This window comes from Cricetulus griseus, chromosome 3 (assembly GCF_003668045.3).
Source record: "Cricetulus griseus strain 17A/GY chromosome 3, alternate assembly CriGri-PICRH-1.0, whole genome shotgun sequence".
Classification (NCBI taxonomy): Eukaryota; Metazoa; Chordata; class Mammalia; order Rodentia; family Cricetidae; genus Cricetulus; species Cricetulus griseus.
The window spans coordinates 116,479,477-116,494,718 of record NC_048596.1 but is presented as its reverse complement, the minus strand read 5'-3'; the positions used below and the strand labels follow the sequence as shown (position 1 = coordinate 116,494,718).

At 50.3% G+C, this 15,242-nt stretch overlaps 1 protein-coding gene across 2 annotated transcripts in view; it reads left to right on the top strand.

Moving 5' to 3' along the window:
- Positions 1–13,385, top strand: part of Alpk3 (alpha kinase 3) — a 47,442-nt gene extending 34,057 nt beyond the window's left edge. For both annotated transcript variants that reach the window (XM_035442422.1, XM_027408277.2), the window contains 9 exons: positions 19–2,071; positions 2,880–3,027; positions 3,359–3,486; positions 3,615–3,650; positions 6,879–7,159; positions 8,618–8,706; positions 9,819–10,042; positions 11,847–11,895; positions 12,403–13,385. In XM_035442422.1, coding sequence (XP_035298313.1) covers positions 19–2,071; positions 2,880–3,027; positions 3,359–3,486; positions 3,615–3,650; positions 6,879–7,159; positions 8,618–8,706; positions 9,819–10,042; positions 11,847–11,895; positions 12,403–12,748 — 3,354 coding nt within the window. In that variant the 3' untranslated portion in view covers positions 12,749–13,385. The remainder of the gene's footprint in view (positions 1–18; positions 2,072–2,879; positions 3,028–3,358; positions 3,487–3,614; positions 3,651–6,878; positions 7,160–8,617; positions 8,707–9,818; positions 10,043–11,846; positions 11,896–12,402) is intronic.
- The last annotated feature ends 1,857 nt before the right edge of the window (positions 13,386–15,242 follow it).

Genomic DNA, 15,242 nt, shown 5'->3' with positions numbered 1-15,242 from the left:
TTGGTCATGTGTTCTCAGGCTCTGGAGTCCCAAGCAGCCATGGTTCCTGCCATGTCTTCCAGCGGCAGCCCCGATACCATCTCTGTTGATCATAGCACCCCTGGAAATCAAGGTGTCATGGAGTCCATGGATACAGACATTCAAAAGGACAGGAGGACACAAGCTGATGGGAGAAACAGAGGCAGTAAGGAAACACAGACAGATGGAAAGCTGCACGTGTATGGAAGGACTCAGGGAGATGGAGCACAAGCCTCCCAGGGGACACAGTTGGATGAGAAGGACGTTGTAACACAAGGAAGTGAGAGGTTACAGTCAGTCGGGAGCTCACAGAAGGATTCCGTGACACAGAGAAGGGTGGATACGCAGGTAGGACAGACACAGGCACGTGAGACATTGCAGCGAGACCCGAGAGACACAAGGATTCAGGAAGAAAAGGAGACACAGTTAGTGGCCAGCATCTCCACAGCTTTCAAAACCCAATCAGAGCAGCCATCTATGGCTGGCCTCAGCTCACCACCCAGAGCCCTCAAACTCTCACCATCAGAATGCCCTGGAGGTGATCAGGTTATGGAATGTTTTGAGACGTGCCCGGAAGTATCTCATGTCCAAGAAAAATCTGGTTTCATGCTTAGTTCTGAAGAGGCAGCAGTAACAGCCTTCAGAAGTGATGAGGACTCTCTACTAGGTCCCCTGCCAGGAAATCGTATGTGCCCAGCACAACTACCTCCTGAGGGGGACTCAAAGCAGTTGGGAGGAGAAACCCATCAAAAGCCAGAGTGGTTAGGTCTGGTTAAGGCCAAGCAAGAAGACAGCCTGTTTCAGTGTCCCAAGGAGGAGCAGCCTGGGAAAACACTGTATGTGGATCTCCCTGGTGGGCATTCAGCCAGCTCGAGTCAGGAGGTGCTCACCACACCCTCTTCTTCTGGACCTGGCCTGACCAATAGACTGCAGGAGGAGCTACCTAGCCCCACAGCTTCTCAGCGCATGAGCGGGGACGACTTCCTCCCCTCCACAGACCAGGACCTGCTCAGTTCTGCTTCCACTCTGCAACTGGGGCCAGGGTCCCCCACCCAGAATCACCCACCAGAAGTCATGGCTACCAGCAGTGGAGGAGCCTGTGCCAAGGAGCCAAATGTGGAGGGGAGGTCCTCGGGGACCCGGAGCTGTGACCCTGGGCTTATAGACTCCCTGAAGAACTACTTGCTTCTGCTGCTGAAGCTCTCCAGTCCAGAGATAGGTGAAGCCAGAGCACAGTCCCAGGGAGAGGCTGCCACTGGCGGCCTAGATTCCTCCTCTACTCTGGTCCCCACCGTGGAAGTGGCTGGGCTGAGTCCCAGGACATCGAGGCGTATCCTGGAACGCGTGGAGAACAATCACTTGGTGCAGAGTGCACAGACCCTGTTGCTGAGCCCCTGCACCTCCCGCCGCCTTACTGGCCTCCTGGACCGTGAGGTACAGGCTGGCCAGCAGGCCCTGGCTGCTGCCCAGTGCTCCAGGGGCCCATGTCCCAGCCCCCTCACCATCCCTGCCATTGTGGTGGGTGACGAAGCATCTGTTGCTGGTGAGGGAGGGGATTCCAGGGAGGAGACCTCCCAGGAAAGTGACAAGAATGGACTACTAGGGGAAGTGAGTGAGCCAACAGTAGAGAGCAGAACCCAGGAAACCTGCCAAGAAGAAGCGACCCCAGGGGAGGCTTTGACAGGTCTCCCTGCAGCTACACCTGAGGAATTGGCTCTAGGGGCCCGGAGGAAGAGGTTCCTCCCTAAGGTCAGAGCCACCTCAGATGGAGATGCAAACAAGGCTGAAGAAAGGGAGAGCCCTACAGTTTCCCCTAGGGGACTCAGGAAGGGCCTGACACCTGGATCCCTAGGGACTCCAGGGCGGGAGAGACGGTCCCCTACCCAGGCCCGAAAGACCAGCATGTTAGAGGTACCTGGGACAGAAGAAGAGCCTGCAACAGGAGACCTAGCCTCCAGACCCAAAGCCAGTGGCCTGGACTCAGAGCCAGCCCTGGAGGAAAGCAAGCAGGAAGCTCTAGCCAAGCCAAGGAAAGCCAAAGACCTGCTAAAGGGTGAGTATGGGGAGGGGAGGGCTGCCAGGAAGTTGTAGCCTAGTTGAGCATAGTACTCCTATGTCCAGCACCGCCCCGTGGTGGGGGAGGGGCACCTCCCTGCTAGGGATTAATGGGTTCCCTTGGGAAAAGTACTTAATGAGCGATCATAAAGGCCTGACACTTGTCATGCTCGCCTTCCTCACAAAATGAGGGGACAGCGGCAGTAGCCGTGGTGCAGTGAGGGGTAAAGGCGTGGGAGAAATCAAATTCTAGGTGAGGTACTGTGGTAGACATCTATGATCCCAGCACTCCAGAGACTAAGGCAGAAGAACTGAGAAAGTTCAAGATCAGCCTGGGCTATGTTGGGAGACCCTGTCTGAAAAACCAAACCAAACAACAAAGACAAAGCAAGCAAACAAAAAGGCACCACTTAGTGCAGGGCGTGGCTTCAGTGGCATTCTAAATGCACCATCACCATCACCCCCTTACTAGACATGTTCCATGGTTACCCCATGGTCAAGATAAGACTCGAAGGTCTGTCGAGATGGGAACCTTACTTTACTGCTTGTCACTGTTGGTGTGTTTTGCTATGAGTCCCTCCCGGGCCTGGGGTTGGGGTGATTTTTATTTTCCTGATTAAGAGGTGAGTGCTGCAGGTGGGGTCAGGGTAGAAGCCTAAGATGTAGGTGGGAGGCAGCCAGGGCTATCAAGTGCTGAGTTTATGTTTGCTGCTTTCTCTCAGTCTGTTTCCCAGGGAAACCAGGGATGCAAGGGCGTGGCCAGAGGGCACAGGGTACTGGGGATATAACGGAGCTCCTGTCCGCAGCCCCACAGGTGATCCGGAAAATCCGGGTGGAGCAGTTTCCAGACTCTTCTGGCAGTCTGAAGCTCTGGTGCCAATTTTTCAACATTGTTAGTGACTCAGTCTTGACTTGGGCAAAGGATCAGCACCCAGTGGGCGAGGTGAGCAGGAGGTAAGCCACCTGGGTACCACCACCTCCTGACCAGGCTCCCCAGGTACCGTCATGTTGGACATTGTACTAATGTTTCCAGTCCATGCCCTCATTTCATCCTCACAGTTGCCCCAGAGAGTGAGTCTGTTGTTTCATGTGGAGATCAGAAAGTTGAAGCCCAGAGGTCTTAAATCACACAGCGAGTGTCACCTGTGTGACTGGGGACCTGTCCCCAACCATGGAACTTCTCCACCTTCCCAGGCTGCTGGGTCCCCAGCAGCCTGTGAGAGTTGGGCTGAAGGCCCTGTGTCATGGTGATGACCCTCACAAGAGAGGTCTCCCTTCTCTGCAGTGCAGGGGACGAGGGGCCGGCGGCCTTGGCCATCGTGCAGGCATCTCCCGTGGACTGTGGCACGTATCGCTGTACCATCCATAATGAGCATGGCTCAGCTTCCACCGACTTCTGCCTCAGTCCTGAGGGTGAGTGTCCTGCTTCTAGGATCTTTGCTGGCCTGGCCTTGTGGGTGGCAGCACTGTGCCTCGCAGGGGTGGTGCTCTACCGGGACAGACAGCCTGAAGGCAGCGGTATCCTCTTTTTCTCCACATAGTGCTGTCCGGCTTCATCTCCAGAGAGGAAGGTGAAGGTATGTGGCCCTCTGGGTAGGAGGGTGGGCCTTCATCCCCAGCTCCGCCCTTTGCAGGGTTTCCTTCCTTAGTGTTTACAATCTTTTCTAAGTCTGCATGCTGCTCCCCTCTGCCCCCCAGTTTAAGATATGGCTTGGGGGGGTGATAGAGAACTGATGCTTCTACAGATTGTGGAGGAAGATGGGCTGGGGGTGGGGGGAGCACTTGGCAGGAGTTAATGCAGTCCTCTGACCCCTTCAGAGTCCTTGAAGGGCAGGACTGCCACCAGGGCACCCTGAGTTTCTCACGGTGCTCTGTGGACTTTGGCTTCAGAGTCCCTGTAGTCTGCTATGAACACAGCTTCTCTGCCTCCTTGTTCAAGCATCCCGAATGTCTAGGGAAGACCTGGGAAACGTGCATTTTCGCAGCTCTTTGGTGATAGTGAGATGTACTCCTAAGTAGTTTGTCTGTTTTGAGATAGCATCTCACTGTGTTTGTTTTGAGATAGCATCTCAGCTGTTCTGGAACTTACTCTGTAGACCAGGTTAGTCTCAAACTCACAGAGATCCACCTGCCTGTCTCTTGAGTGCTGAAATTAAATGTGTATGCCATCAGGCATAGCTATTCCTGACAGCTGACAAGCACTTTAAGGGTTTGATAGTCTCTTTGTTCAGGGGCTGGAGAGATGGCTCAGTGGTTAGGAGCACTGACTGCTCTTCTAGAGGACCTGGGTTCAATTCCCAGCACCCACATGGCAGCTCACACCTGATTGTAACTCCAGTTCTGGGTCTTCAAACAGGCATGCAGGCAAAAACCAATTAAAATTAAGTGAAAATAAATAACTTTTTAAAAAGTCCCTTTGTTCTATTGTCAAATAATATTTAATCTCTGTAACATATAGGCCAATATCTGGGCTAAGCATGGTGGTGCATGCCTGGAATCCCAGCACTTTGAGCCAGAGCCTGGTGAATTATCATAAATTTCAGGCCAGCCTGATCTGCATAGTAAGCTCCAACTTACCCTGGACTACAGAATGAGACCCTGTCTGAACAACAAAATGAAAGAAACCAAGAGCTCAACCATATCAAGAACTTTAATATTGTCAGTTGTGTCCATGTGTTGGTTTGAGCAGGAACCACTAATTTATTAGGCTGGTCTAATGTTACCATGCCCCCATCCCCCATCTGTTTTCTCTGTTGCCATTCATGTGTTGAAGTCACTTGAAGCATAGGATTTCTTTTTTGTGTGTTTATGTGTAAGTAGATACTCGAACATGTGTGTATAGACACTAGTGATATTTGGAGTGTTGCTTGGAGTGTTGCTCCTCAGAATTGCTCTTTTTGAGACAAGCTGTCTCACTGAGACCTGGGTCTCTTCTATTTGGCTGGCCATTGAACCCTGGGGATCTTCCCGTCTCTGTCTCTCCCAGGTCAGGATTCATGATAGTGATCCCTGACTGGGGATTGAACTCAGGTCCTCATTCTCTAGTCACAAACATTCAACAAACTGAGCCATCTGTCCAACCCCTGTAGAAGTTCTCACAGTCTAGATTTTGTTCACCATATCTTTGTGTACCAAATCCATCCATCTATGTGTGTCTTCTAAACTGATAGCTAAGGGTCTGGCTGACTCTGGCTGCTGGGGGGACAGCTCTTTGGGTGATTGGTGAGTGAGGAACTCTGAGAGGGTGGCCATGAATGTGACCTTTAGAAGGCTTCCCAGGCTAAGGTCATCTATGGGTTAGAATCCATCTCCGAATTAGGAAGTTGGGTCACATTCAAGTTCAGGTGTAGCATGCATGTTTGTTGTTTTTGTTTGTTTTCTTGGCAACAAAAGTCCACAGACTGGATTTAGTACTACACGTCTAGAACCCCAGCCCTTGGGAGGCTGAAGCAGGAGGCTTATGAGTTCAAGGTTTGCCTGGGCTGTATAGTGAGTCATTGTTCCAAAAGTAAAAAAACACAGAAGCAGTAACTCACAGGAGTACTGTTTATTCCCTTTTCATCCTACCCAGAAACAGGTAATGTTACATCCTTTCCTTATAGTAATATTCACTGGATTCAGCAACTGCTTATAAAGTTAAAAAAATACCGTTCTCCACCCCACTTCATCATATGGGCTGACCTAGTAGTCACTGATTATTGCCCAAGTCCATTATCTCTTTGGGGGTTACAACATGGAGGCATGCAATCCCACCATTTCATCATCATTCATTAGTTGAGAAGAAATGACCACGGCTACCTTGATACAAGCTTTCCAAGAGAGGGTGACGGCTGAGTGCTTGCTTCCCCCCTGTACCTACCAGTTTCAGAATAATGAGTATATCTCTGGGAAGGCTCTGAGGTGACCAGCGAGGCTTGTTTCTTTTTCCAGGGGGACTGGGAGGTTTCATCAATTACAGTTATGAACTAGTGGGCTTTTGACATATTTGATATGCACAGTGCTTTACACTAATTATTCTCTTTGTTGCTAAAATTGCTTCACTTTGGACCAAATGGAGCACCTTTGGTTGGCTCTTATGCTCTTTTGATAAATCTCCAGTAGTTTTCATTGTTGTTTTGTTTTTACAGTAGTGGGGATTGAACCCAGGGCCTGGCATATGCTAAGCAAATGCTCTCCTATCGAGCTTATCTCCACCTGCCTTTCTTACCTTTTATCTTGAGATAGAGTCTCAGTAAGTCGCTTGTGCTGACCTGAAGTTCACCCACAGCAGCCCAGGCAGGCCTTGACCCTGTGTTCCTTCAGCCTCAGCCTCAAAAGTAGCAAGGATGAAAGACCTGTAACCTGAGGCCAGGCTTCCCAGTAGTTCATGGTCATGTCCTTGTTTTCTGGTGGTGTTCAGTGGTTTAGATCCATACCATATACTTCTGTTGAGACTTAGAGGCAATTGCTTCTTCAGGGAGTTCTGCTTCCTCTCACTGCTATTGGATCAACCCAGTAAACTTTCGTCAGACACATTGTTTGAAGTAAAGTCATTGATTTCTTTGCTCAGAACACTTTACGAGGCCATTCTGGTGATCTGTTGGCTGCAAATGCTGTAGAAGACCTGGCCCTCTGCAGGCTCTTGGGGGGCATTCACTGTCTGATGGGCGCCGTCAATGTTAAGTGGTGGGAGTCCAGTCAGATAGCTTCTGCACCAAATGCCCTACTGTGTGACAGTTTTGCATCCCAATCCCTTTCCTTCCTGTGGACCCTGCATCGCTCAGGCAGGAGATATGAGTTCCCATGTCTCTCCTGTTCCCCTTCAGTTGGAGAAGAGATTGAGATGACCCCCATGGTGTTTGCTAAGGGTCTGGCTGACTCTGGCTGCTGGGGGGACAAGCTCTTTGGGAGACTGGTGAGCGAGGAACTCCGAGGGGGTGGACATGGATGTGGTCTTCAGAAGGCTTCCCAGGCCAAGGTCATCTATGGGCTAGAACCCATCTTCGAATCCGGCCGCACGTGTGTCATCAAGGTATCCAGCCTGCTTGTGTTTGGACCAGAGAGCGAGACTTCTCTTCTGGGCAGAAACTATGACGTCACTATCCAGGTATTGTCTGTCCTACCCTCCTCCCACCTCACGCCCCCTCCCTCTACTCTATTTCTTCTTCCCCTTCCCCAGTCTGGGTTCTTTTAGAAGCCCCCCATAGAGATAGACGCCACCTTCATTTCAAGCTCACGAGGTTTCTAGTGTGGCCTTCAAGGACTGGCTGAGCTGCAGCTGTGAATCCAGACCCTTGGCCTCAGAGAACATTAGAGTCTCAGATAATTTAGAATCTACTTTTCAAATTATCTGTGTGTTGCTTCCACACACATGTGCCCCAGCAGAAGACAAAGGAGAGTGTTGTGCATCCTGCACTATCACTCTCTGCTTTATTCACTTGAAACAGGGTCTCTTACTGAACCCGCAGCTAGGCTGGCAGCCAGTAAGCCCTGGCAGCCCAGACACAGGACTGCACATAGCCAAGGCTGACTTTTTACATGGGTCCTTGGGATTTGAACACAGGCCTTCATGATTGTCAGACAGAGAGAGGGAGAGAGAGAGAGAGAGACAGAGAGAGAGAGAGAGAGAGAGAGAGAGAGAGAGAGAGAGAGAGAGAGAGAGAGAGAGAGTTGTCTTTTGAGTCAGGGTTTTTCTATGTAACTCTGGCCGGAACTTACTATGAAGACCAGGCTGGTTTGAAACTCACAGAGATCCATCTGCCTCTGCTTCCTGAATGCTGAGATTAAAGGTGTGTGCTATCATACTCAATTAAAAAATTTCTGGGGTGCCACACCTTGGTGGTACACACCTTTAATCCCAGCACTAGGGAGGCAGAGGCAGGAGGATCTCTGTGAGTTCGAGACCAGCCTGGTCTACAGAGTAAGTTCCAGGACAGCCAGGACTGCACAGAGAAACCCTGTCTTGAAAAAAAAAATTGTGTGTGTGTGTGTGTGTGTGTGTGTGTGTGTGTATGAGTGTTTTGCCTATGTGTTTTTGACACTGAGGAGAGGTTGCCGAGTGAGTCTGGGAATCAAACCTAGGTCCTGTGGAAGAACACAGATCTTTCTCCAGCTTTTTTTTTTTTTTTTTTTTTTTTTTTTTTTTTTTTTTTTTCAGAAGCCTTTCTCCTGCTTCAAATCCAATCTCATTAAAGTCTTATTATGTGAAATAAAGGGGAGTAATGTGGGCGGAGAGGACAGTCTGCCCCAAGTTCTGCAGAGGGGTCCCAGGGCACCATTCCCTGGCATTAGGGCTCCAGTAAACCCAGGTCAGAAACCACTTTGAAAACCTAAAATTGACAAAAAGTCCACAGACCATTGTTATTCAGAAAAGAAAATTGGGCACAGAGAAAAAAAGCCTGAAGCAGTGAGCCCTGCTTTCCACAGGTCGGGAATTCTCCTTGAGGTCCCCTGGCCTGGAATTCTCCCTTCATTCCCCGGGCAGGCAGCCCATTCACTCAGACAGGCATACCAGACAGCTGTGGAGCTTCCTTGCTGGTGAGATTTGCTTTTTTCTAATCCATAGGGGTGCAAGATCCAGAACATGAGTCGGGAGTACTGCAAAATCTTTGCAGCTGAAGCCCGGGCAGCACCTGGCTTTGGGGAAGTGCCGGAGTAAGTAGACGAAAGAGGGGCTGCATAGCACATGCCTTGGGCTTGTGTAAAGACAGTGATTTCATAACCTCCCAGGGCCCTCCTGAGTTCCAGCCAGGTACAGATGATCTTACAGTCACCCCACACCCAGCTCAGGGAGTCTACATTGGAAGTTATGGCATTGAGATTCACTATCCACTTTAGGAAAGTTTTGACAACCCCCCCTCCCGCCCCCTGCCCCAGGATTCCTTCCCTTCTCCTTTAGCCAAGATTTTCCTTGTTGCACAGGCTCTGAGGCTCTAGAGACAGGGGAAGGGGTGAGTAAGCTAGGCATCTGGGTAGGATTCTAATGTGGCAGGTGGGCAGGGTGGGGTCAGTGTGGACTCTTGGCATGAGCTGTAAAAACCTCTCTCTCTGCATCTGGTCTCCTGCTGGCATCAAGCCATCAAGTCGTGCTGACATCCCTTAAATCCTTCCTGCAGGTGTCCTTTCTATTTGCACATACTTTCCTCAGCCCTCACCCAAACACAGGATGCCTGGGACCACAGCAGGGTTTAATTTTAGTCCTACTGACCACAGAGAATGGGCCCAACTCTGAAGTCAGTGGTCATTTCCCATGCCTCCTTCTGTCCTTTATACCCAGGGCTGAGAACTCCTTGGTCCCTTCTTATAGGTAAAGAATGAACAGGATAGGCTGGGAGGTGGTGGTGCATACCTTTTTTATTTATTTATTTATTTATTTATTTATTTATTTATTTATTATGTATACAACATTCTGCTTCCATGTATATCTGCACACCAGAAGAGGGCACCAGATCTCATGGTTGTGAGCCACCATGTGGTTGCTGGGAATTGAACTCAGGACCTCTGGAAGAGCAGTCAATGCTCTTAATCTCTGAGCCATCTCTCCAGCCCGGTGGTGCACACCTTTAATCCCAGCACTCAGGAGGCAGAGGCAGGCGGATCTCTGTGAATTTGAGGCCAGCCTGGTCTACAGAGTGAGTTCCAGGGCAGCCAAGGCTACACAGATAAACCCTGTCTTGAAAAACCATTAAAAAAAGAATGAACGGGACAGGAGAAGGTGCTCTCTGTGGCCAATCTCCCAACTTACTGCAGGGTGCAACTATCTTTAGGATCATCCCACTCTATTTGATCTACCGGCCTGCAAACAATATACCATACGCTACCCTGGAGGAAGATCTGGGCAAGCCCCTGCAGTCTTACTGCTCCCGGCAATGGGGCTGTGCTGGGACCCCAGCAGCATCTAGCAGCTCGGAGGCCATGCAGAAGTGTCAGACCTTCCAGCACTGGCTGTATCAGTGGACGAACGGCAGCTTCCTTGTCACAGATTTGGCAGGTATGTGGGTGGAGGATGCACAGGGGCATCGGGTGGAAGCATGTGGAGAAGGCAGAGCACAGCGCAGGCTTGCTAGTTCACAAAGCACTTAGCCTCCTTCTGTAACAATGACTTTATAACTAAGATCGGGCAGAGACCATTGTGCATGCAATCCCTAGCTATACCAGGGCCTCATGTGGCCAGTTTGTAATGTAGTTACATTTAGAGGAGTGAAGTCCAGACCCACCTAAAAGTGAAAGATTTGTTTTAGATTTCAATTTTTTATTATGCAAACTTATGTACGATAGTTGGGGTTTTGTTTTAGTTTTTGTTTTTGAGACAGGTCTTGCTATATAGCCCTGGCTGGCCTGGAACTTGATGTGTAGAGTAGACTGGCCTCCTGTCTCCCAAGTACCAGGGTTGCAGATGTACCCAGTGACATCCTGTTGCCAGTTGCATTTAAAGGGGTGTAGTTCAGGCCCACTTGCTTATTTTCTACAACATTCCATGAGATCTAATTCAAAACCCACAATCAGCTTTCCGATACTGCCTTTCCCTGACGCCTTGCCCTTGACTCTCTCACTTCTCAAACCTCCCAAACACTCTACTACCATAGCACAAAAAACTTCATTGCCAACCCTGGTGCTGCATACCTGTAATCCTGGAAATATAAAGCTAAAGCAGAAGAATTCTGAGTTTGCAGCCAGCCTGACCAACAAATGAGACTCCATCTCAAACACATACAAACTGTCATCCCAGCACTCCGGAAGTAGAGACAGAAAGATCAGGAGTTTGTGGTCATCCTTGGCTACATAGTGAGTTTAAAGATAGCCTGGGCTACCAGAGAAGTAATTGTGTGTGTGTGTGTGTGTGTGTGTGTGTGTGTGTGTGTGTGGTGTAGCTAGGTGATATACCAAGTCATCATCATTCAATATATTAATTCACAGTGCACACCTATCATCTCAGCACTACGGAAACTGAGTCAGGAAATTAGCAAGACACTCTTATTAAGTCACAAATAAAATAAAAAACACCAAAGCAATGAGAAGGGAATCAAGGCTCAGGCAGGTCAAGCCATTGATCTCTCTGGGCTGTAGTTGCCTTTCATCCTCTGGCATGGTATCTTCATACCCCTCAGACTTGTGATCAGCATTGAGACCCTGCCTTTGGGAAGGCCTTTTGCAAGCTACAATTCCATGCAAGTGTCATTAGTATAACACAAAATGGAATGCTATAAATGAATCGACTTACTAAGTTCATTCAGCTCAGAAGTAATTGAGATCTAAATCTAGATCTTTCTGGTTCCACAGCCACATTTGTTCCACCACCCTGTCACATGATGACTCCAGGCTGTGAGGGAAAGGCGACTTCCTAGAGAGATGCTGGGCTGCTTGTAAAGGGGGACATAGGCCCGAATCTGAATGCTGAGACACGTAGGGACTAACCTTCGTGAGGGATGTTTTCCCCATCCCCATTGTGCCTGGCTGTGTTCTCCTTTACTTAGCTGACTCCCTGGTTTCTTAGAGCTCCTGCTGCCTTCGTGAGAATGCAAACCCTATCTTAGCCAGTGTTGTGTTTCTGCTGGTCTCACTCCTACCTTCTCTTCTCTGACTGGACAGCTACCCTGTTAGGAGGAGGGAGAAGGTTTTGGTTCAGAGGCCAAGGATGATCCACTGTGTGGATTGGCCTGACCTATCAGCTTCACCGGCTTGCAGAGTCGGCTCCAGTCAACTTAGAAGATTCTTTCTAAGGTGACACCTTGCTGGAGACATAGGGTCCCAACAGCTGGCCAGGTTGCCATCAACCCTCTACTTTCTTCCCACAGGGGTTGACTGGAAGATGACAGATGTACAGATCGCTACCAAACTTCGAGGGTGAGTGCTTCTTGAAGACAGAATGTCTTGGAGTCTTCTCAGGGTGTCAGTTACCCTGACTCATCATGACTTTCCATCCTTGACGTGCTGAGCCTGGGGCTGCATAATCCCAGTCACGTGAACCTTGGCCATGTAGTAACTGGTAACACCCTGGGGACACTGATCCTCCCATCCCATACCCCTAACCCACAATGCCCACACAAAAAGCTTCCTACAATTCTGGGCCCTCTTCCACTTTCTTCATCTTTGAGAAAGCTACAGCATACAGGTGAGCAAAGGTCCTACAGCTAGACCAACTAGACTGCCAGGCCACCAGACTATAGCAATCTACATTTGAAAAAATGGCCCGTATGATGAATTCTATGTGTCAGGGTATGAGGACCCATTTTAAATCTGAGTTTGAGTTTGGGAGGGAAGCACCTGAGGTAGCACTCTGGTACAACATAGCACTCTTATGTCAGCCAGCTCCCATGAGACAAGACACTCAGCTCTTGTGTTTGGCTGCAGATACCAAGGCCTCAAGGAGAGCTGTTTCCCTGCCCTGCTGGACCAGTTTGCCTCTTCCCACCAGTGCAATACCTACTGTGAGATGCTGAGGCTGAAACCCCTCAAGGTCTCTGAGGCTGCCCACCCCCAAGCCAAGGCCAAAGGCTCCAAGAGTCCATCTGCTGGCAGGAAAGGCTCCCAGCTGAGCCCCCAGCCTCAGAAGAAAGGTGTTCCCAGTCCACAGGGCTCCCGGAAGAATGCTCCAAGCTTCAAGGCCACACCCCAGGCCTCTGAGGCTGTCACTGTTCAGTTACTGGGACAGGCCCCTGCCCAAGAGGGGAGCTCTAAGGCCCAGGGCATGCGGTAGCCCCAACAGGAGGCTGGGGGCCTCTACCAAACAGCAGACCAACAGGAAGCAGCTTGAACCATATGGAGATGTTTTCAATTCAGGACTAAGCAGAGAAGGTACCCAAAGCAGGTACCTCTTGGGGACTTCTCTGAGTAGTTTCACCTCAGTGAAAGGCTTTGGGCATGGCACATGACCTGTTGGCCTCTTCTAGTGCCATTATTGCCCAAGGCTCCCAGGCCTCTAAGTGGGGCCCACCTCCAAGTGCCTGGTGGCCTCAGCCCTCATTTAAGTTTACACTTGCCACTGCTGGAGGCTCCTTGAGTCCTCTGCATGAGTTCTGCACTCTTGCCCCTAGCCCCAGCTGCCACACGAGCAAATGTTGCACTCTGGGGTGGCGGGCCGGCATTTACCTTTTCACCCATGCTTATCCTGGCCCTCTCGCTGTCCTCAGGGCACCAGACTTCCTGTGGGGTCTAGCCTGTGACTCTCAGGGTTTCCTCTCCTCTCAGCTTCTTTGCCTCATTCATCACAGCTTATCCCGCAACTAACCTGTCCCGAGTCCAGATGAGACCCAGGGCCCTTCTGGAGCCCATCCTGTCTTTGTGCAGAGCTTTGTTTTGTTTTGTTTTGTTTTTGATGATACATGTTCTTGTCACTCTGGCACTTGTTTCCCATACTTCCTTGCACACACTCCCATCCCAGGCTTTGAACCGAGAGCCATCTGCTGCCTGCCCTCCCCAGCTTTTGCTTGTCCCTTTGTCCACAGGCCCCTTCCATTCTGACCTTGCACCTTCCCCACCAATGGCTGGGTAAGGAACAGTCTCTCTGGCTTCACTCCACCCCAGTGCACTCTGCCCTGGTTACCCCTGCTTCTCTGCTCAGGAGGAGGAAGGTAGCATGAGGGCATGCAGACCGCTGGGGGCAGAGGGAGGGCCTTGACTTTGGGGCACCTTGTGCTCTGTTCTGAAAACAGTGAGGTTGCAGTCAATGTCACATCTCTGTCCTAAAGGAATAGATGACTGGGACTCTTCCTCACGAGAGAGGGGGTGTCCCGGGAGGGCTGCAATCATTTGTATGCTGGGGTTGAGAAGGACTTCTCTGTACCTACCTCCAACCATTGCTCTTGATCCTGGGGCTCAACTCCAGATGCTCATGTACGGTTTCCCAGGGAATTTCTGTGCTAGACACCCCTCCTCGAGACCCAGGATGGGGTAGGTCTGGAGCTAGCTTGCTCCCCTTGTTATGCAATAAAGGCAGCAACTGTGTGTCCTGTTTGTTACCCTCATCTGGTGTGACTATTGATTAAGAATGGTCAAGCAGGCTCCCTGTAGTTCCTGGGCCTGTGGCAGAATGGATCTGATTTGGTTTCTGGCCTGGTTTGGCCTGAGCCACCTGTGGCTGCTGGACAGTGCATGCTACAAACAGTGCACAGGAGCTGATGACTCCTGCCCTGCAGCAGGGGTCTGGGAACGTAATCCCTTCTGTATTGAGCCTTCATCTGGGAGAGGAACTAGAAGGAAGGTATCCGAGAAGGGCAGAGCTAGGGGCCCAGCAGAAACTTCATCTCTGCCACTTCCAACAAGAGGAGCCCAGCAGCAGAGCATCTGCCTTTCACCCACTTGCTGGTCCTCTCATCCTTCTCAGCAAGTGCTCACGCTCTGCCCCGACCAGGGCCTTCTCTTGACTAACATCCCCTCCCCTTGCACAGGGATGCTTGTAACTTCTTTCTCTACCTCTTCCCTGCTCAGGTGACTCCTCGCTTTTTCTTCCTGCCCCGGTGTGCCCCCAGTTCTACCAGCCTGCATATCCAGCGAGATCTGGGCCATTGATCATGCATTAATTCATTCAGCAGACCCAGTCTGGCAGCTTTTGAAAGGCAACATGCATCAGTTTTGGAGAGATGTGTATCTTTTAGAATGTGAATTTAAGCAGCAGAAATAATAACTTGGACCAACTCAATGGAGAAAATGGCTATGGGAAGGATATTGGACTAGCTCACCCACAGAACGAAAAGAATAGTTGAATGGTTAGACTTGGGGAAGGCAGGAACCCAGGCAGCTCCCAGTAGCTGCTGCCTTTATCCCCAGTAGGCTCCTCCACCAAAATTCAAATTCTAGCCAAGACAATCTGGCCTGGGGCTCAGGGACGTACAGGGTAGGAGAGAGGCAGTATTTCAAAAAGTGTTCCCCAAGTTGGGGATTATTTTTGAAACAGCATCTCAGGTAGCCCAGGTTGGCTTCAAACTCACTATATAATAGGTGAGAGGCTGGCCCCGAACCCTGGAATTTCAGGTGTGCTGCACCCACGCTAAGAAGAATGGAGAATGGAAGGACAGAAAGGAGTTGGTGGGCAATGCTGAGAGATACACCCTGGCCCAGATACAGAGACTTCTTCCCATGAGTTCTATTACCACTCCCACATTCAGCCAAAACCCAGCTCTCTGTTTAGAGAGGGACATACTCAATACCCAACTACTAAGTCTAATGAGGGGTCTGCCATTTGTCAAAGTCAA